The sequence below is a fragment of the Pygocentrus nattereri genome, chromosome 22, assembly GCF_015220715.1.
Source record: "Pygocentrus nattereri isolate fPygNat1 chromosome 22, fPygNat1.pri, whole genome shotgun sequence".
In the NCBI taxonomy this organism is placed as follows: domain Eukaryota; kingdom Metazoa; phylum Chordata; class Actinopteri; order Characiformes; family Serrasalmidae; genus Pygocentrus; species Pygocentrus nattereri.
The window spans coordinates 28617700-28639919 of NC_051232.1; the positions used below are offsets into that span (position 1 = coordinate 28617700).

Sequence of the window (22220 nt, forward strand, 5' to 3'; positions counted from 1 at the left end):
AAGAAATTGCTTGCTGCAAGATACAGCGGCAAAGGGAGGGTTACTGAAGAAGGCAAAACTTGGGGAGGTGACCTTAGCAGCTCCCTCTGCCGTGACCCGCCCTGACACAACCCGATCTACACTGTCATTAGGCGCTGTGTAGCTACTGCAATGCATATCAGCATAATATTGGCTTATTACTTACTGTATTTAAGTCTGTATTTCACAACTACCATTCAGATGGGAAGATTTTTACATGAAGAGATGTGGTCAGGCAAGTGTTACTGGTGTTTCTCAATGATTTTACTTCTCTTTGAACCCGCCTTTTTATAGAATTATAGATAAACGCAAAGCAGAGATGCTGCTTCACGTCATGTCATCTGCCTCTTATTTAGGCTATTAGGTTACTAGGTTAAGGGTGCAGTATACAGTTTTAATCTGTTACACTTTTTGTCAAATTCAGAGAACATCTCCTGGGGGCAAGGTGCTGAACTCCACAAAAAGGAGAGATGGTCAGAAAACAGCCAAAGAAGAGAAAATCAAAGTTCTTAGACTAGGCAAGGGCATTTCAGCTCCGAGTTCACCGTGAGGTGCTTCATCAATGGAGAGAGAGGTGACGAGGCTGAAGTTGTCTTCCCATTCGCATTTTCTCGTTCCACCTTAAACAGTGGAAACAAGAGGCTGAGGCACCTGAATGTAGCCTAACTGCTGCAACATTCATGGTGGAATAGGGAATTCCTACCTAGAAGCTGGCGAAAAAGACGCTGACTTCATCCTCAAGAGTTAAAAGACATGAAAAGGGATGAAGAGGTTGCTGTTTGACAGGTGGGTAACAAATTTATTTTTGTTGTTTATGTCATCCATTCACATCCATGGATTTGAATGGCGGAGCGTCTGAAGCAGCACTGAAGGGAGGGGTGTGTTTGCTTTGCTGTTGAGGTCAAATATCAGAATTGTATACTGCGCCTCTGAGTGCAGAAACCCTAATTTGCAGCCCTACCTCAACTAAGAGAAATGACTGACACACTTGTTACAAAAGCTATTCAATTAAATGCTAGGCTAAACACTAATAGCATTACAAAGAAAAGGTGACACAGAGGCTTTTCAGTTCTTAAGCAGGTGGATTCTGAAATGCCTAGTATTCATCATATGGGTTAGTGCAGCTGAAAGCCCGATTCACAGCTTGTTTGACAGTCCTTCAGCAGGCTGTGCTGTCAGGAGCGTGAGACGACACATTACAGGTAAGCAGACAGCAGTGATCCAGGGGACTGACAGAGCGTGTAATTATTCCCACGCTTGTATTTCTTTACCTGTGATTGTACTGGAGGATTGCACAGGGTCCTAACATTTGATGGAGCTAGCACTGCTGACAGGGTAAAAAACAACTGAAAATGGCTTTTGATCCATACCGATCCATGTATCCCTGGGAATACTAAGCCTTGTTATGTGCATCCCGTTTAAAGGCTGGTAAGATGTGGGTGGCAAAGCACGTAAGTGCTGCATACCTTTGTTTAAGCGAAAGCGGATTCAACTTACTTCTATAATCGGTTATACTTTTAAAAAATAGCTAAACCTGCACATTTAACAAAATATTTATGCATGTAATGCATCTGTGCATTGTCCCTGTATGTTTAAATTAAACTGAACCTTAAATGAGCCATTTCATTTTCCAATGCGTAGGCTAATGTTACATCTACTGGGCTGAGATTAGCCTCTAAGGCTAGTTAATTAAAAGCACTAAACCACTGCAAAATGTGTCGGAACTCATTACTGTCTCTGCTTTGTTTCTTGTGCTTGGTGTGCTGTGACTTTCGTTTGGTCTTGCTTTCAAGTTCTCCCTTTGCTGCTGGCACTGTTTAAAGTTCTGTCTCTGCCATGAATAATATTTTCTTATGATGCTAAGAAATGACAGAAGCCTCACTGCTCTGTGTGTGTAGTGTGTATTGACCTTTGTTGGAATTAAGATAGATAGATAGATAGATAGATAGATAGATAGATAGATAGATAGATAGATAGATAGATAGATAGATAGATAGATAGATAGATAGATAGATAGATAGATAAAGGAAATTTAGCAATAAATTTAGTAAACAAAGTTAATTCTGCCCATAAGCATGAAAACAGGCTCCATGTCCTTTGTACATACAAAAAGTGACTAAAAAAGCAATATAAGTGTACAGAAAAAAGAAAAAGTGGACATATTAGGGTGCATTTTTAAGGGAATGACATATCAACAAAAAAATTGTTAACTTTTTATAATTAATATAGTCGACTCTGTTGACGGCTGCAGCCCCATACAGTATCACACAGCTATTACGGAATCAAGTCATGCTTATTTCCACAGTACATTTATGCCAAAAGATATTGACCAATGAGCTTCACAATCAAATATCTCTTGGCTGAAAATGGGGGTGATATGAATCATGCCAGGAAAAAGACAATAGAGCAAAAAGAGTTATTGTTTTGTGAACAAAACACTCTGGGTATTTGAACAGACAGTTCATTTTAGAGCTGGTACTAGGAAATCCATTTGGAACTGACAAAGATGAATCCCTTTGTTTTCAAACACATGGTTTAAACAGTCAGTCAGTATACCACGTGTTGATTAGGTCCTAAATCTAATGTAAAAAGATGCAATTCACAAAATACAAACAGCATTAAGCTTTCCTGCTGGATTAAGTACAACATTGGCCAACACTTCTACATTCAGTTCACCTATTGCTGATAACGCAGGAGCAGCTACATCCTATGACGGATGCATACAAGAAAAGAATTAAAAGGGAACAAAGGCCAGTGAGCTCTCAGGCACGGTAATAACACTGGTGGAGTGTGTGGGCCTGTAAGCAAAACAAAATCCTCTGAGAGTCTGAATGCTAATTAGAGAAGAGGAAGGAAGAAAGAGGAACGAAGGTATTGTGATTAGAGAGCTGAGGAAGATCACAGATGATCTAAGTGGAGTTCCCGGAGCATACAGCATACACTTTTTCTTTTTGGATGTAAGGTGCTATGTAAGGTTAAACACTACTCCACAGCTGTGTATGCACACCAGAGCTTTAAGTGGGCCAGAATTTTCATCACGTTCAATCTGAATTTGACTCCAGCTGAATCCACAACCAACAAGAGGCCAAAAAGTGCCCCTCTTTAAGAGGCGACCAATTATCAGCAAGGCCCTAATCACCATTTTTATTTGTTTTCTTGCAGATAAAAAGCTCATACGTGAGCCATGCGCCTCTCTAACCCATCCACAACTGAAAGAAATGCCTCTGGCTAAATGTGCTCCCCACAGCTTCAGTGGATTGATTGAAACTGGTAATGAGCTGCGCATGTGTTTGATTCCATACTGAGTGGAGTGGTGAGAACAGGCTGACGGTGAACATCAGTATTTCATCAAATGTTATGCTTTACTGTAGGATACTGTTCATAAGGCTACATGACATCTTTATAAGCTTGTCATGATAACTAACATAACCCTAAATGTTTATAAATGTTTATTCCCATAGGCCTCATCTGCCATAAAGACTATTTTAGCCAACCTCGATCAAAATTTGCTAATGTAACTTTTATAGTATATGACAGTTATGGGAATAAGCATTTATGAATGTTGGGTTATGTCAAATGTCATAAACAGTGGCCTGCAGTAAAGTGTTACCATATTTGTTTAGTGTAGGAATTGTAGTCAGGTGAATTTTCACAAAATGTTTCAAAGTTCAAACTTATGATGAACTAATATTGGCCACATATGTTTGCCAGCCTCCTCATCTACTAATAATTGGTATCAATATCAGCCCTGAAAAACACGTACGGGTTGTCCTTTACTAGTGACAGCGCCTGCAAAGTTACCTAGCATGAACGAGTGCCATCAGATTCCACCTGAAAGAATTTTTGTCCATCTCAGAACCTTTAGTCTATGTATACCAACACCGTCTGAATCCAACATGCCAGATTAAAGCTTTTCTTGGAATTCTGAAGTATGAATTTCATCCAGTTTATACTGTCCATATATGGAAATTCTGCTGCAAAACACAATACAGCAGTTTAGCTCTGCCTATTCATGTTGAAGTTATAAGGGATGTTTCAGCCTGGAATGCTTTTATAATGAGGCACTATACCACCAGAACAGAGGTCACTTATGTATATCAAGATAAAACCAATCTTAAAGCCATAGTAACAAAAGACAGCATGTTTAACTCTAGGGGATAAAGAGAGACTGGCTCTTTGGGAACATAAACCTAGAATACAATGCAATAAAAATGTACAGACATTCAAGGAAATTAAAGTAGGAACAATGAAGTAAGGAGAAAATTGAAAGCAAGTCTAAAGGTTTGTTAAAGACAGGCTCTGGAAAATCTGAACAACTCTAATAAATATTAGAGAACTAATGTTCTCAAAATGGACCCTATTCATGCCTGCTGTAAATCGTTGGATGCCTTGAGTCAAATATTTCAAGCTGTAATGCACATACACAGTGAACCAGGAGAGAGGGAAAGCTGTGATTAGGCAAGGTGATGTAGCAGAGCAGGCTGCTAACAGCAAACGACGTGTGGGAGACAAAGAGAGGAAGGCAAGAGCAATTAAAGGTTCGTCTAGGAAGCCACAGTCCAGTGTGTTTACAAACGGGTCAGGTGGAAAGGCTCCATTACGAACACCATGTAAACGAAATACATGCGTCAAACCACAATGTCAGGCTGCAGTGGGCTTTTTCATTAGGCCAGTCAGATCTCCACACCATCCAGTTACACGCAAAACACTGCCACTCTTGTTTGCTGTGGGACAATGAGATTATGCAGTAGGTGAAGTCATTACTCTCCTTGCAAAACCTCCTTTATATATTCTCAGCTCAATCTTTTGCTCTCCATGTCGGAGGTTTCACACAGCCTCCCCCTCTCCATTCCTATTCCTCTTTGATCCTTCATCGGTCGATCCGTCTGTGAGACGGATCCCTATCATTCAATATAGATAATTATTCATACTTTGCATTTTCTATTAAAAAATAAAAAGAATAAGATAGCTGCAGAGAATCACTGGCATTTTCATGCCACAATGGTTTACCAAGACATTTCCCTCAAATTCACAGCTTTTTTATTCTCAATAACGTCCATAGTGAAATGCTGCCATGTTGGATTGTGGTGTTAGTTATGGAGAACCCTTAGCCTGCAACCTAGTGTACTGAAGTAGTATCTGTTCAAGCCTTTCTTGCTAATACTGAGCTGAGGAACAAAGCAGTATCAAAATTTTAATTGAAAATACTTTGAACGTAGATTACCACTATTAAAAGGGTTCTATTTAATAATTATTATCGATTTATTCTCAAAGTCTATTTGCACTCTAGTGCATCAGTCTAGTCTGCCACCCTTATTACTAGATGAACATTGCCAAATAAAATGATCTAGTCATATACAGGAATACAGAATATAGGAATTCCCGTTCCTAATCACTGCTAGGCGTGTGTTTCTTTGTTAATAATGGCAGAATGGACTACAGGACTTCAACCAGCACTCACTCTTTAGGAAAAGCAGAGCAGGGGGTCAAGAGAGAGAAGACAAAGAGAGAAAGAGTCGACTGAGGTTAGAGAGAGAGAGAAAATGAGGTAATCTTTCTCTTTTTTGCGCCCTACAGAGGCATTCATCGACTTCCACTCCAAAGCCCTCACCGTCCCAGCTGTGCGTGACCAGCCTCCAAAGAAAGCCATCGCTGCTGCCATAACTCAATCCTGATGGGCAAACATTTCATAGTGTCCTGGGACCTGGCAGCAATCACCCTTGCTCATCTCATCCTCAGACAAAACTTCTGACTTCACATGAGCCTACGGTCACCATGCCCACTGCCAAACATCAGCTAGAAGGGTACAAAGCCCCCCAGCAATGGGCTGTGGAGCAGTTGAGCTGCATTCTCTGGAATTGATAAAAAGTCTCATCCAATTCCATTGAGATGAGCGTGTGTGGCATCTGTGATCCAGAACTAATCATCCAACATCAGCACCTGTCATTAAAGCTCTTGTTAATGAATGGAGAATCCTCACAGTAGTATCAACATCCAGGGCAAAGCCTTTCCAAGAGAGCAGAGGCTCACAGAGGTCGGGACAAACTGTTCTAAAGAAACAAGTGCATAGCACAAGACTGTACAAAGCACACTGTATTCGAGTGTTTTCTCAGTGAAGTGCTTGCATGCAATGCTTCTCAAATTATGGAGTCAGGAGACTTCATATTAGAGTGACAGCAAAGCCACCGAGTGCCACAGGATTTTTAAGAAGCTTACCATGTGGCCCATGCAATAAAACTGCTCCCTGGAGTCATCACTTGCCTTTGGCACATCGCTGCTAGTCTTATCAGGCTAATATGAGAAAGACAGAAAGGTCATCCTGTATTAATTGCGTTTATGAGAATTCATAGGCAGGAGTGGAATAGAACCATTACAGGATCACTTCAGTCTTGACACTATTCAGACTGTAAGTGCAGGGGTAGGTAGTGGTTCAGGACTTAGGCTGGACTTTTGGATGTTTTTTCCACAGATCACCTGTGTTAGTGTAAGAGGAGTAAGACAGAATTGTTGGCTTTACCATCCGAGTCAGTAGAAAACCAAAAATTAGAGGCGTGCCTTCAGCTCTGGCCATGAATGAAACAAATTGCTCAAAAAAATAAACACAAAAGCCAAAAAAACCACCTCTGTGATAAAGCCTTGAGGGTTCCCTAGTGATTTTTGAACCTCTGACATACGGGAAATGTGAAGATGGAGAGAAGAGAAGATGCAAAGCAAGATGAGACAAGAAGAGACGGTCCCCTCAACCTCCAACACAAATTGCCTCCATTCCAAGACATCAAGATAGCCTGTCTCAAGGGCCTGACTGTTTGGTTAGCTATAAATCTTCCACCACAGAGAGTCTAACTTCATTATCACTCCAGAGTTGAACTGCTGCCCTGACATGAGACTTAGTCTCTTCACACAAATCTCTCTTAAGGGAGATTATCAAATGCGTAAGTTTATATTTGGTCACTGTTGAAAAATTCTGTGTATAGTCTTAGTGCCCAAACATATTGCAGAACATTCTTGACAACTAAAGGTTTTGTTTGAATGTCTGTGAAAAGTTGAAGTCCTGCACAATAAATTTGGCTCATATCTTTAATGAGCACAACCTCACGCACACAATGCTCAAATACACACAATGCAGATTGCACAGGGGGAGGAGACGGTCTGCCTTATTCGTTTACTGATGCTGCTTTGGGAATCAGCGTGGCACTGACAGTTCCTCTGGGTGTGTGTAAGGAGAGAAGTCTGGCATGGCATTATTCAGCAGTTTATAAACAAGCAGTGGAGAAGCCTTTTCATGTCATCGAAAAAGAGGCTGGCAGTCAGAGCACATCCTCCCTCCATTTCAGGTTGAATCCCCAGGCTTCAGGCCTATAGCAGAGTCCTCTGAGAGCAGAAGACAGGCCTAAAGAACAGCAAATGATTTCTCAGCTCACAAATCTATTCAGTTCAAATGATAGTAGAATACTCAATACAAAGATTGAATAAAAATGTTTAATAACAAGTAGTATAATGAAAAATGTAGATAACAGTGTAATTACAATTTCTGACTGCTTCGGTAAATACCACTTGTTCAAAAAAATTTTAGATGATTTTAGATATTTTTATTGCATAATATAGCACAAAGTGAGCAGGCAGCTTCATTCATGTTTACATCTATGGCTGCCAGACACTGCTGGACCTTATATTGTAAATATAATGGCATAAAATATCATGCTATCAGTAGCAGACGGGACCAGGTGCTGAGACCACTGCATAGTCTGATGCAGCTGACCAAGTGAGGTGGCATTACAAGTTGTGTTACAGGAAAGAGACGCATGCCAAGTGGGCTGGTGGCCATGCCAGGCTAAAGGCTAGCCCCAAGAGACTGGATTAACGCTACCTCAGACTGTTACTGACTACACAGCAGGAGGTGAGAGACTGCTGAAACATCCCTGCCATTCAACTAAACAGGATAACTTTTCAGCATGTTTAGCACTGTATTTAATTTGCGTTTTCTGTGCTTATTTGTGACAACAAACAAATACCAAAAGATGAATTTCAATTGGTCCACCGGATGAACCGGATGTCGCCCACTACTAAAAATTCTGACCGTGACCACCTACTAAAGAAACTAGAACACAGAGCATGACGGATGACACTGGTGTGGGTTACGCTCATTGCGACCTTTGGTGTTCAAACAATGCAAATGCACTTGATTGCATAATTAGTCATTATAAAATTAACAGTATTGTGTCACAATGTTTTGTTACACATATCCTACTCTCTGTCTCTCTCCCACTATTTACTTCTCTCTATTAGCACAAAACCACAGGCAGCACTGACTAATGGTCAGCAAAGACAAGTCTAGGACGTCACAACACATCAGAAAACTAGTTATTAGCACATTAATGTATTAACACCACTTTTGTTGCATTGCCAGTCCCTAATGGGCAGAAAAATGAATGAATTAGTCAGGTGTTTTCTCAGAGAGCCTTTAAACTCATACCTTACTCTCCAGAATTATTAATAACCTTAGTAAGGATGAGCAGAATGACTTTGTTGTATATCAGGTTGATCTTATGCTAAATCTATCAGAGAAACCTAACCTTTCAGTGAGGGGAAACTCTTACATAATACTTGACGCAATTTTTCATATCCCTACCAATTCATATATGCGAACTCTAATATTTGCCAAAGATGCCAAAATAAGTGATTCCTGCTGTGGTAAGTGTTTTAGAAGTGAGAAGTTATGTTGCTCTTTGTCCGGAGAATGGAAAAGACCTTTCAAGATTTGTTTCAGCTAGACACAAACATCATAGATCTGATAAACTGCATAATATGAGCTTCTGTATGTTGAACATGTCTCAAGAAAGAACATCACTGAAGGCCTTCCTGCCATCCAAACCTATTAGACCTTATTATACACGTAACGACATCTGCATTGCTATTGAAATGCAAATGCATTCCTGTTTCCTTTTCCACTCCATCTAAATTGAGAGTTTTCTGCAATTCTGATGCCAAATGAAACTAATGGCAGAACAGAACAACAAAAATAAGATATCAAATATGCATAACTCTTGCGACAATGGAGACAGGCAAAATTAGCGGATAAAAATAAGTCTTCATTTGCTATTCTGGGAAACTAGTTGAATAGGCACAGATGAAAGCAAGAGGAGAAAACACACGAGAACAGCAGCGCAGTGGAGTGTCAGGCTCCACACTTAAACACCCACGAAACCCAGAATAGCAAGAAGGTAACAATTGGAGCTCCAAGGCCAGCATCCAGCGCCAGTGGCATGTCACGACTAAATCAACGTCAGCTTACAACAACTGCGCCCTTGACCAAGGCCCACAGCCTCAGGTGTTCACACTGCAGAATAGCTGACTCTAAGCTCTGACTGCTGTCTCTTTCTGTTAAAGCTGCAGCAGAACTGTGCAAATATAAAAGATTTCAGAGCATGGGAGTAGTTACTGTGGAAACAGCACGCGTTCAATTTGAACACAGTGCTCAAGAGGGGACGGCCTTAACCCCTAATCAACACTGAGCCTAATATTTATTTATTAAATGGCCTTTTCTGCTTTTTAATCTTCTATAACGTGATGTTTCAGTGGTGCTGTTGCATTTCCTTTGATATGAAAAGAGCATGCTTCAATGAAACTGAAACTGATTTTTATTTTATAAGTGGCACAAACTTCTATTTGTAATGGCAGTAAAACGACCATCACATCAGCTGTATAATAAGCTCTAATCAGTTGGAACTGCACTATGAATGTGTGCACACACTCACTCAGAAACTACATGTGCAGCACAAGTCAGAGACCACCATACAATTTGTTTAATTTCTGGCAAAAAATGGACATTAAGTGCCAGGTATGAAATTTTGACTGTCGGAGAAAGAATGCAGGAAATGGATATTCAAAAGAAAAAATAATGCAGAAGCCTCCAACACCAAGGATAATATCACATCTAGCAGTATTTCATTTATCCACTCTTTACTTTCGTGCACTCTACTGCCACTTTAACTCTTCCAAGTCTAAAACTAAAGAAAACAGCTGGTCTTCACAAAAATGTTCACACGACTAACCAGTCCCCTTAGCAAATTTCTAAAATCTAATATCTTAATATCTAAAATGACTAAAGGTCATTTTTGGAGGAGAAAAGCAGGACTTTCCTGTCACCCCTCCAATGGGAGACTCCACTTGTACTCTCATTGGCTCCGCCCACTCTCCTCCCCTCTGCCACACCTGTAGCTCCTTTTGGACTCATTAAGACTGCTACATATACCCCTTTGTTTCCACTGTGTGTTTGTGAAGCCTCTGTTTGGGTCTTTTTCTCATCTTTCACTTTTCCTGGTTTTGACCCCTGCTACTGTCTTTGTTTTGTGTGATTATCTGTCTGCATCTTTTCCTGCCTGCCTGTGTGTTGAACCCTGCCTGCTATGACAATGAGTATTGGAACGCCCCTCAAAGTCACTTCACACTTGCAACCTGCCTCAGCCCTTCCTTCCACTTTAAGATGACAACTCAATGATCGAGGTCTGAAAGAAGGAAAATTTGCATTAGAACACTGGAACTGGAGTACGGCATTAAAGACTGATGCGTCTAAATTTGTTTATTGGGATCATTTAGGTATTGAGAAGCAGAAAATGCAACAAACTTCTAAGACTGAACTTTAGAGGTGTGGAAAAATATCCTTGTAGATTTCTATGAAAAACTGAGAGCAAGGCAAACGTTGGACACACTAAATGCTGACAAGTTTCATAAAATATACAACTGTTAAGGCTTCTGTGCAATTTTCTGTTAAATATATATTTTTTCCTGACCCTGAAAAACGTTATGACTGTAAATTTAATTAATGAAAGAATGGTCTCTGATTTTGTGCTGTAAGATATTGCATCCACAAACCTGGTTAAACGACATCAACATCGACTGATAAAAAGGCTGGATTTTTGAACACAAAGAACCAAAAAAACGCCCAAAAGCACATATGAGGCTGAGAAACATAACCAAGGACAGAGCAAACATTTGCTTCGTATTAATTTGGTTGCACTACAGCGAGCAGAAAATGATGTCAGGTGAAAAACAGTGGCATGCGTTAAAATCAGGAGATCTGAGGCTCGCTATATTGATGCGAGCCCAAATTGAGAGTCAACAAGGCAGTGAAATGTCCCAGCATGCTGTAGCCCAAAACTGATGGGAATTCTTCCTCTTTGCGACTGTAGTGACTCTGTGAAGTGTTCAGAGCTGCTGAGACGCTAGAGACCTGTCACATATGGTTTAGTCATTTTGGTCAGCTGCACATTTACGGGCTATGATGTGCTCCTTCTCTTGCTGGGCTTGGCCAAGCGTTGAAGCCAAAGGAGAACAGGCAGCCAGCGGAATGCTGGGCCTGCGATGTCTGCAGCTCATCAGAGAACAGGAAACACAGCCTAAAGCTCTGCTGACAATAGGCTAGACCTTGTCTGGTTTGCGCACACACAAAGTGAGTCTGGCACACAGTCTCACCAGGACGGTACAAGACCGCAGCATTCCGTCTGTGTTACGTGTGTATAATGACATCAGCAGCCATGCAGTGCGCAGTCAGATAAAACTGCCATCACAAAGCCTGCAATGTCAGGAAGAGGTCAGACAAGGGTAGAGTGAGAAAGAAAAAAAGAGTGCTGACAAAAGATTGAAAGATTTTATCATTTCTACACCTAAAGATGAGACAGCTGAGTAAGCCCCAGAGCAAAGCAATGTAAGATAAAAGCTACAAGATGACTTTGCACTACTGTCACTTACTTCTACAGAGCAAAATAACCCAAAAAATGACTTCCTTATAAACTGGATAAATGAAATATAGGCACGCACTGAATTTTCAGCCACTGAAGCATTTAGGCTGAAAATGGCAAAAACTGGCACTTTGAATTTTCAGATTCACAGACACAATGCAGCAGTAGTGCCACATTTAAAACTACTATCAAAAATATGAATACAGCGATTTTTATTTAATCTCCGTATGTAACGGACAAGGCCAAAAACCAATATTTGCTGGCCATGATCTTTGGGACATGATTCTGTAGTGGAAATCACTGCATGGGCTCAGAAACACTTATGAAAAGCACTTAACCACAAGTTAAAACTCTAAAACACAAAGAAGAAACCAGATATCAACAGGATCCAGAAACACCTCCGCCGTCTCTGGGCCTGCGCTCATTTAAAATGGACTGAGGGGAAGTGGAAAAGTGTCCTGTGATCCGACAAATCAACACCTGAAATTATGTTTGGAAATCATAGACACTGTGTCCTCCGCGCGAAAGACCACTCAGCTTGTTATCAGTGCACGGATTCAGAAGTCAGAATTCATGATAGTATAGGGGTGCATTAGTGCACTTCTGGTGACTGTATGTGCATCTGTGAAGGCACCAATGATGCTGAATGATCTATAGATGTGTAGGCATGTCAAAACTGCCATCCAGATGACGTCTTCTTCAGGGAAGGCCTTGATTATTTCAGCAAGATGATGTCAAACCACATTCTGCATGTACTACAACAGCATTCCTCCGTATTTAAATAGTCCAGGTGCTAAACTGACCTGCCTGAAGTCCAGACCTGTCCCCCACTGACAACATTTGGTGCATTATGAAATGAAAAATACAACAAAGAAGACCCTGAAATGTTGAGCAGCTGAAATCATGTATCAAACAAGAACAGGAAAACATTTCACTTTCAAAACTACAGCAATTGGTCTCCTCAGTTCCCAAATGCTTACAGTGTTGTTAAAAGAAAAGGTGACGAAACACAGTGGCAAACATGCCCCCCGTCCCAACTTCTTCAGAATATATGGTTGGCATCAAATTCAAAATGAGCACACATTTAAAAAAAAAACAAAAACAATAAAATTTCTCAGTTTCAACATTTGATGCGTTGTCTTTGTAGCATTTTATTAACAAAATATGGTTTACATGATTTGCATATCATTGTATTTTGTTTTTATTTACATTCTGCACAGCATCCCAACTTTTTTGGAAATGGGGTTGTAGATTTTATCAATAATAAAATGATATAATATTACAATACCAGGAAAAAGTTCATTAATTTATAATAATAAATAGTAATAACAAAACAACAATAAAAAGAATGATTTATTATTTATTTATTAGATATTATTATTGCTACTCTTGCCATTATTGTTATTATTATTATTATTATTAATTTATAACCATTATAGTGAATTTTATGAGCCCTTGAAAGATAGCATGCAATTTTTCATAAAAAAGTTTTATGAAACCAGTTTTTAGCTGCTCAGTCATTCTGTCCTCTCCTCCTGTCCATTCGTCTCCTCCTGTTTTGCACTTTGTAGTCAGCCTCTAAAATCATTTTTCACTGTTTGCTGTGTCTATCAAAGGCAAGGTAACATTGTGATGCCTTGTGATCCCTTTGTGATGTTTATGCGTGCACCTGCTGCTGCGTGAAGGCTACACTGATCGATGTAGGAGCATCTACAATCGGCACTGACCGGTACAGTTACCACTTTTGGTCTAGAAGATGGTTTTGGCGAGTTTAACAGAGATTTTAAAGCTGTTCATGCTGCTGTTTAACTCCTCAGGAGCAGCAGGACTTATACTGTATACCCTCCTCCCCTATACAAGCATGTATGGCCTTGATGAACTATAACATCTGGCTCAGGCTAACGTCAGACACTGAGCCTTTAAATGTCTTCAAAGCATTCTTCAGGCTGAGTGCCCTTGAATAAGAAATTCGTGGGGCTAAACAAAGTGCAAGCAAACATCTGGTAGAGAGCATCTGAGACAATAACCCTGGAAGAGGGCTTGGAGCCTGCACAGAAGATGTAACCGTGTGGAAAACTGCTCAGCTAATACAGAGCTAGTTTTATAAGTCTGCCTTTTTATAAGTTTATAAGACTGTACAAATGAAATGGAAGTGACTGTATGGCCACCTGCTGATACCTATAAAACATCTTTAATCAAACGTGTGAGTAGACGCACTAAGCGCCAGTTCTCGTAAATGTCAATGAAATTCTCCTGCAAAGCGAGCAGACTTCAGTCTGAAGCTCATCAGCATATAAAGTCACCTAATGTTTCGGTGGTGTTAATCAAACTGAGCTGGTACTAAGGTTATCAAGGAGCTCCTAGGCTGTTTTAAAGATTTAGAGACAATTTTCACTTTTCTTGTACAATTTTCTTAAGACTCTCATTTTTTTGATGGTGCACTGTAACAGACTTCTTCATGAATACCTGATAATGACCTCCTACATCCTAAAGCAGTGTCAATAATAACTAAGCAATTAGGAGGATTTTATGTATCATTCAATACAAATTTCATTTCAATGAGCACAAGATTTGAACAATTCATTCATTCACACAGTCCCGAACAAACGGAGTCAATTTAATGCTCTTTATATGGCCCACAATAAGAGCAGAGCCTCCTTCCTCTGAAAATATTGCTTCCTGTTAATCTCCAAGTTGAGAGCAGGACAGATATACACTCCTTGTAAACACACACTAGATTGGGGCTAACACATTTGCATATTATTAATAAATAATGTATATCGAATGTTCTAATAAACTAAAAATGGAAACTTTCGATTACTAACATAAGGCAGATTTTCAAGCACTATTATTCTGCTGTATTGAAAAATGCAAAGTGAATTATGACTCGAATTATGGATTTTCTGAAGTTACATCCCTACTAACAAGTGTACTCTTTCAACTAGTAGTGTATATTCGTAATTGAAAATTTTGAAGATTTTTTCTGCGTATGTATGTGCCTAGATCATTAGCTAACAATGTTCTGCATGTGAAAGCGACTTGCTTATTCAAATTATCATGATATTCAATAATATTATAATATTATTAGCGATATGAGAGAAACTAAAGCAACATTATCAGCTTCAAGAACACCCAAATACTTCAAGCTCATAATTCATCATAAACAGCAGCACCAACATAAAAGAACTTCCCAGAATGCTCTACTCACTGCTGTTTGTGAGTAAGCTCCTGCTCCTTGTTCGCTAAGTCTTGCTTGAGGCCGGCCAGCATCTCCACAGACACGTCCACCTGGCGCGACAGCTCCGAAGCCTTGTCCTCCAGCTCTTGCTTCTCCTGGCTCAGTCTCTCACTCTCCACCTTGGCCTTCTCCAGCTCCGAGCTCTTGCGCTCCAGCTCGGCCTGCAGACGTCCCACACGTGCAGCGATCTTCTGCTCCACCTCCTCCGACAGCTTCTCCAGTCTCTCGTCCAGCTCAAGGCGCTCGAAGGCCCTGGCCTTTAACCTCGCCAGGCCCTCCTCATAGGCAGCCTCTACTGCACTCGCTGCCACGTTGGCTGCCACGGCTACGGCGTTGTTTGCGTTCCCGGCGTCCGCAGAGCTCATGGCTTTCTTCACGAGTATCTCGCCCAGGGGGAACTCCACATTGGGAAGGTAACGGGCGGCAGAGGAGGAAGATTCGTCGCTTGAGCAAGGAAGCTCACGGTACGGAAAGCGAGACTCAGCAGCCAGGGCGCTATCGGCCACCAGGGGGAGCAGCGCAGCAGCGTCACACACGCTGTTGGACTTGGACAGCACGTAGAGGGTCTCGTAGGTATGGTTGTACTCCAGGTGGGCACGTAGCGATGACAGGCTCCGGAAGCGCTTGTGCTCCCCACAGCGAGGACAGCGGTATGGCAGGTCCAGAGAGGCCATGCCGCGTTCCCGCGGCTGGCCAGCAGGAAGAAGGTGTGGCGTCGGGCTCAGGCCGCCGGGCGCCGCCCCAAACTAACAGCCAACCAGTCTAAGCACCAGAGAGCTTGACTCATCTCAGGTTTGCACAAGTTAGCACAGGCAAGAATGATGCTGGAGTTTAACCACATACTGTGAGGTCTTCACACATTCTGACTGTGATGTAAGCACAATACATATTGCATCCTGGCTTTAGTTTTCTTATAGTCGTTCTGTTTGATTTCCTACTTGTTCTTCAGTATGAGTGCTACCTTCAGCCCTGGAAAGCACAGATGAGAAAAGAAGATGTCAAAATTAAAACCTTAATCCCAAAGCCCCTAATGACAAAACTTACTAATTAATTTCACATTGCTTATCAGTTAATTCAAAGTACGGATATACAAGTATTAAGATTAATAAACAAAAATTAAGCCAATTAAGTGATTCAAATAAAACACATCAGAAATTGATCGAGTTAGTTATATTTAACATATTTTAGTTTTTTTCTCACAGAAATTAAAGAATCACAGAAATTAAGACTCATATTCCTGCTGCATTTGCAAGAGGCCAAAAATACAGCTTTGACTAGAGATCTGAGCACCACAGCAACAAATAACTTGCATAATTTTACAAAGAAACAGAAATTAAGAAGTAGGACAGCTGAAAAACAGAAAACACAGTCTTTCCTCTCACTGAAAGAGGGGCAATTTGAGTCTATTGGAAAACCATCCCTCATCGTGTTCATCTTTATCATAATTGCATTCTGCCCTTACCACTAATGCCCCCAACCACATTCCACCATGATGAAACCAGTTAAGAGGACTCAGAGTTATTCTTAAGCTAAATTCTCTATTATGGTATAGATTACATAACCCCCAGACAGCTTAATGGAGTTATTGCAGAGAAATGATTGAGCTGACCATTACACCAGATGCTGAAAGCATGACATGCTGGGAAACATCCAGGAGCCACTTAAAAAATGGACAGTCTCTCACTACAACAACCCCCCCCAGCCCAACCCCCAACCCCCCCACCCCCCCACCCCCCTCTCATTCTTTTTTGTCCATGATACAGTCAGGAAGGCCTACCAGTGTCCCCATTAGTGGCTGTACAAGCTGTCCTCCAAGAGTCCTCAGGGTTGCAATGGCCTGAGAGGGCTTTTAGGAACCTTCAGGATTAGGGCACAGCCTAATCCCCCTCCCTCCCTTCAATTTGATGCCACGTACAGAGATTTATGTCCACACCATGGCTCCCAGCCTTGCCTCTCACCTCTGGAAGTGCCGCTGTTGTCCTAGTATTGCCTCTGCTCTGACCTCAGCTTACTTAACAATGACACAGTATGTGAGTAGGACTGCCATCGTTAATTGTTAATCGTTAATGAGTTAAACCTCAACGTCTTGATTTAAGGAAAATGTTACTGACTAAATCACACTCACTCACGCCTTAGCTTAGTTTTCAAAACAGGAGTCCAAAAAATGATTTAAAGGTGCAGAGGAAATGGGAGCAACCGTACAAGACGTGGTAGACCACCAAAACTGTCACCATCAGATAAACGGTATCATTTTCACTTTCATCTTTGACCTTAAGCACCCCTAGTCTTCTCATCTGCGATTAACTGGATTGTGAAAAGCAGAAAATGAAACCAACTTCTACGAACTTTGGAGGTGTGGAAAAATATCCCTGCAGATTTCTATGAAAAAATGAAAGCAGGTCTCCTGAAAAGAATGAAGGCTGTAATGAAAGTAAAGAGTGGATACACTAAATGTTTTATATATGTTTTTATACATGCATTAATTTGTTATTGCTCAGGAAAGTCTTCTTATTCATCTTATTGTCTTAAGTCATCTTATTATCTGACCTTTTTCAAAAGACCTGATTTTCAAAAAAATCACCAATAACAATAATGATCAATAGCGTCAACCCGACATTCTGTGTAGCAGTAATATTAAGGAATAGCAGAGTCGTGGTAATGGAAGCAAACAGATCGTAGCGCCATCTGCCAATCTGAACTGGATGCTGAGCACCCAGCAAGCTTGGCAGCAAGTGGGCTGCATCCAGAGGCATCTGAGTGGGCAATTAGTCTCAGAGTGACGTTTCCCATCACAAATTCAATTAACCCAGCAAGACAGTTGTGAGTACTGTCTTACAGAAATCAGTGAATCTAATTAATAAGTTGTGTGCCTATAGACCGATACAGTGTCATGTGGGAGAAAGGCAGTCTCTGCAGAAGAGGCAATGAGGTAATCAGGAGTAGTGCCAATGATTGTACTTGAGAAGGGTTAATGCTGGGAATGAATGGGTGCAAATTAAGCAAATTCACTTCAGCAAACTCAACATACATGAATTAAGCCCTTCTGAAGTGAGGCGCATTAGCTTAATCAGACTGGCCTTGTCAGATGTCAGGAAGTTCCAATTAGGATAAATGCAATGAACCGACACCACAGTCCTAAAGAAATATTGAAGGACCTATTGCAAATGAATGGAGCTGAGATACTGAGAAACATATAAAACTCATATCACACTGTCTGTCTTAACTTTTAGCCTGGGTTCTATATTGAACTGCTGAAAACATTCATCAGATGGCATTTAACTCAACTTCAAAACAAGAACTGGAGCTGTAAATAAACTATACAGGCTCAGCTATTCACTTCAAGTGGTTCCATTCAGGGTCTTAGCCACTGGCCTTTGCATGACAGTGCAGAATTAGCTAATTGCACGCATGTACCCAGTAATAAAAATGTTCCAAACTGACCTCTATGGAGACAAGCTAGAACAGTCAGTGTGTCACAGCACTGACATTATTTATCACAAAAAATGAGCAACAGGTCACATCTTACTTGTCCACTGCTGGCCACATGGTTCACAACATGGCTTAGCATTAAGTAGCAATAACCTGTGGCTTGGCCCATCTGCTCCAGAAAAGGAAAAGGCATTTCCTGCACACTTGGGACTGCCATGAGCTTTCAATTACTCATTGCCATGTAACAATACACCCCACTAAATTGTCTCTTTTTGGTTCTTTCAATGATTAATGGAAATTACCATTAATTTGACCAATTGCAGTAATTAAAGGATGCAAATGATTATATGATTAAACCATTAAAATAATCTGATGTTATCAGTTAAAAAGCATTAATCTAATTCAATTTCAGCTCATTTCCAATCATTTCTAATTAAATAGGTGGGTTTATTGTTCCAGTTGAGGAATGTTTTTCGAAGTATGTGCATGAGGGCGCAATAGGCAAGTGCTTATTCAAGATAGACCTACTAAATAATGAAGCATGCAGATAAAATTAGTGGTGTTCAGGAGTTCAGAGGATGACAGCACAATTACAATGATGTGCCTTATCGAAAACAAACAAGCAATAAGAAGGACAAGTATTCTGCCCGTGTTCTCGAGAGAAAGTGTGATGTGGCTGGTACAGTGTGTGGGTAACAGGCTGAGGTTCAGTCCCCCGCCTGGGTAAGCACACTGTACCAATAAAAGTCCTTGGGCAAGACTCCTAACACTGCCTTTGCTTACCTGTGTAAAATGATCGAATTGTAAGTCGCTCTGGATAAGAGCGTCTGCCAAATGCCATAAATGTAAAATCACAGATGGGTGTGGAAGATACTGAAGGATGTGGTGGACAGTGATGGCTTTTGAGAGCTACTGAGGTGTGATGCCAAAAGTTGGCCCAGGTCATGGCAATTATGGGCTAGTAATAAGTAGTAAATTAACACTTTTAAACCAGCTTCATAAACCAGCATTTCCCACTGTATGTCTGAAATATACTTGTGTGTTCAGGTGGGGATGTTCTTTGCCAAAAATATATGGTAACCCAAACTCATCTCAGCATTCTTTCTACTTCATTTGGGTATTCAATTAAGATGAATTAGGTGTGTGGTTTGGAATAAAAAAGAAATATGTTGCAAACTGGGGATTTTCTTACCGCATGTGCAGAATAGATTTTTGGAAATTGCTAAAGTGTAATATGTTTGGGTGGTAGTCAATATACATTGGGGAGTGGGCCAGGTATAGCCTATGTCTGGGAAGCACTGGAATAATTACCTTTCAGCAGCTCATCATTGTATTTTCATATAACCATGAAAATATTGTTGTCAGTCCCTCGGTTTAAAGATAACTGGGTTCCTACACAGGGCATGTGTACTATATTATTTATTTCATTTACACACTTATGCCTGGCCCCAACTTCACAGAAGACTTTTTAACACCTCGGTGCACTAACACAGAATTCAGCTGATGTGTGCATTCGTACGTGTGCATATATCAAATATTTTATGGTGGTTTAGAACACAGCTCAGCCAATCAGGTTCCAGAATCAGACTATAGATTATATAATCGATATCTGAATGAGATTTGTCTTTAATTTTAGGCTTGCTGGTTAACAGTTAATCGCAGATCAAGGGCAGTTGATTACTGGACAAAGGAATTTGCCAAAATGTGGATTTCTTACAGCAGTTATAATAAACAAAAATATCAGTGGTCAGTCATATTATGCCAGTCCTCTTACAGCACATCTCTGCACTGTCAACAATGTTTCACACAAAAAGGACACGACCAAGATGAAGGAGCTCTCATTTTGCATGCAGCACAAACTCATGTTCTAGCAATGAATCACAGGCTAAGCTGAAGTCAATGAGCAAGTCACTGGGTTTAAAGTCATATAATCAGGATTAGGCGTTCTAAATGAATTAAAAGACGCTGAGTCTAATAATCAGGCCAGGCCCTATTGGTGACATGAGAGGCAGAGAAATGTCAGACTAGAACTTGTACAGTATTTCTTCCAAAATCAAGGATATTAACAAGGAGTCTGCCCTGCCTCTGCAACAGATAAAGGCTCTACTCTTCTAAGAAGGCCTTATTTTGTAAAATAATTGCCTTGAGCTCATTGCAATTATTTTCCACGGCTTGGCGCTGTAACACCTTTAGAAGGCAGCACTGACTGCAGAAACTCAGTTGACATGGTAGGACTGGGACCAGTCTAGTGCCCTCGCTGTATATTACATAGCTGTTAGCATCAGCTCATGTGACCTATCTATTAAATCAGAAGGCTTAGGAGGCTGTCACCTGTCATAAACCTGTCACTCCTGCAGCTAATGTGCAGATGCCTCACCTTCCTCACCATCACCATGTGCCACACTGACAAAGCTTACACTTCAAGCTAAATCACAGAATCATATAAGCACAGACAGTATGCCTCCCATTATCCAAGCTGTCAACAATAAATCACTGAATATTAGGGCTTTTTTTTAGGAAACTTTTATTCACATTGACCTTCTTGATGATTAGTTGGGATTACACTCATTTGTATTCATTTTAGCCACATTTGGCTATGTTTTTAAAATGAAGTCTTCTATACTTATGAGCTCATATTCAGCAGTAAAGCAGTGTTTACTCTACTGTTAAATTACTCTACTGTTAAATTACTGTGGCTTGTGCTGATGGAACAGCACCTAAACTCTTCTGGCATCAAGTCACAGTAAGCTTTAATTACCCTTAATCTTCAAATATATAAAGAAATGCCGAGATTTTCGTTGGGAGTGACAAGGCTGGACAAGATTAGAAATGAACAGATCAGAGGGACAGTGAAGGTGGAGCAGTTTGGAGATAAAGCCAGAGAGGCCAGGTTGAGATGGTTTGGACATGTGTTGAGGAGGAATAGTGGATATATTGGGCAAAGAATGTTGGAGATGGAGCTGCCGGGTAGAAGGAGAAGAGGTAGACCTCAGAGAAGGTTTATGGATGTAGTGAAGGTGGACATGGAGATGGTTGGTGTGAAAGTAGGGGAGGCAGTGGATAGGGCAAGATGGAGGCAGATGATCCGCTGTGGCGGCCCCTAAAGGGAGCAGCCGAAAGAAGAAGGAGAATCTTCATATATAAAGAAACTGTTTTCCTCTAAACAGAAATATTAGTTAGGGGTGTTTATACTAAAATAGGCTGTTATACCTCTGAGATAACAAAGAAGAAAAAAAGATGTGAGACTCAAGAAAACCAGCGAGAGCTTCCTCTGCTTGATGTCTGTAGACATAAGTCAACTTTCTACAGAATTCCTTAAACTCTAGCAGTCAAAAGCAGATCTATTTTGGATTTTTATGAACTTGAAAGAGAAAACAGTATTTCATTATTATTTTTTTTACCCTTTAACAGTTATTTAGAAAATATGCTTATTATTGTACAGTGAAGTGTTTAGTTTCACACAAATTCTTCAAATTATAAATGAACTGCTTAATCACAATATCATGTCTTCAGAATAAATGTGTAGAGAACATAAATTGTGGTGTATTCACATATACATTGTCTTCACGGTTTGCTTTTGTTCAGATAGGCTCATTTTTATTATGTGGTCGTTAAAAAATTATTACTGAATTAGTCACTGCAACTGTTACACTGTTCAATTACTAGGCTAATATCAATAGCGACAGCTGCACTGTACATATCAAATCACAATAATCTATAACAAAAGCAATTAGAGAGAAATATTAAAGCATGTAATCTACAAAAATAGCGCCCTGTGACACATTGCGGGCATTCAT

General features: G+C 40.5%; 1 protein-coding gene across 2 annotated transcripts in view; it reads right to left on the reverse strand.

Annotated features, from left to right (window-relative positions):
- The window catches only part of fbxo41 (F-box protein 41), a 71908-nt gene that overhangs the window by 40205 nt on the left and 9483 nt on the right, over positions 1–22220 (reverse strand). For both annotated transcript variants that reach the window (XM_017709480.2, XM_037532862.1), the window contains exon 2: positions 14965–15963. In XM_017709480.2, coding sequence (XP_017564969.1) covers positions 14965–15668 — 704 coding nt within the window. In that variant the 5' untranslated portion in view covers positions 15669–15963. The remainder of the gene's footprint in view (positions 1–14964; positions 15964–22220) is intronic.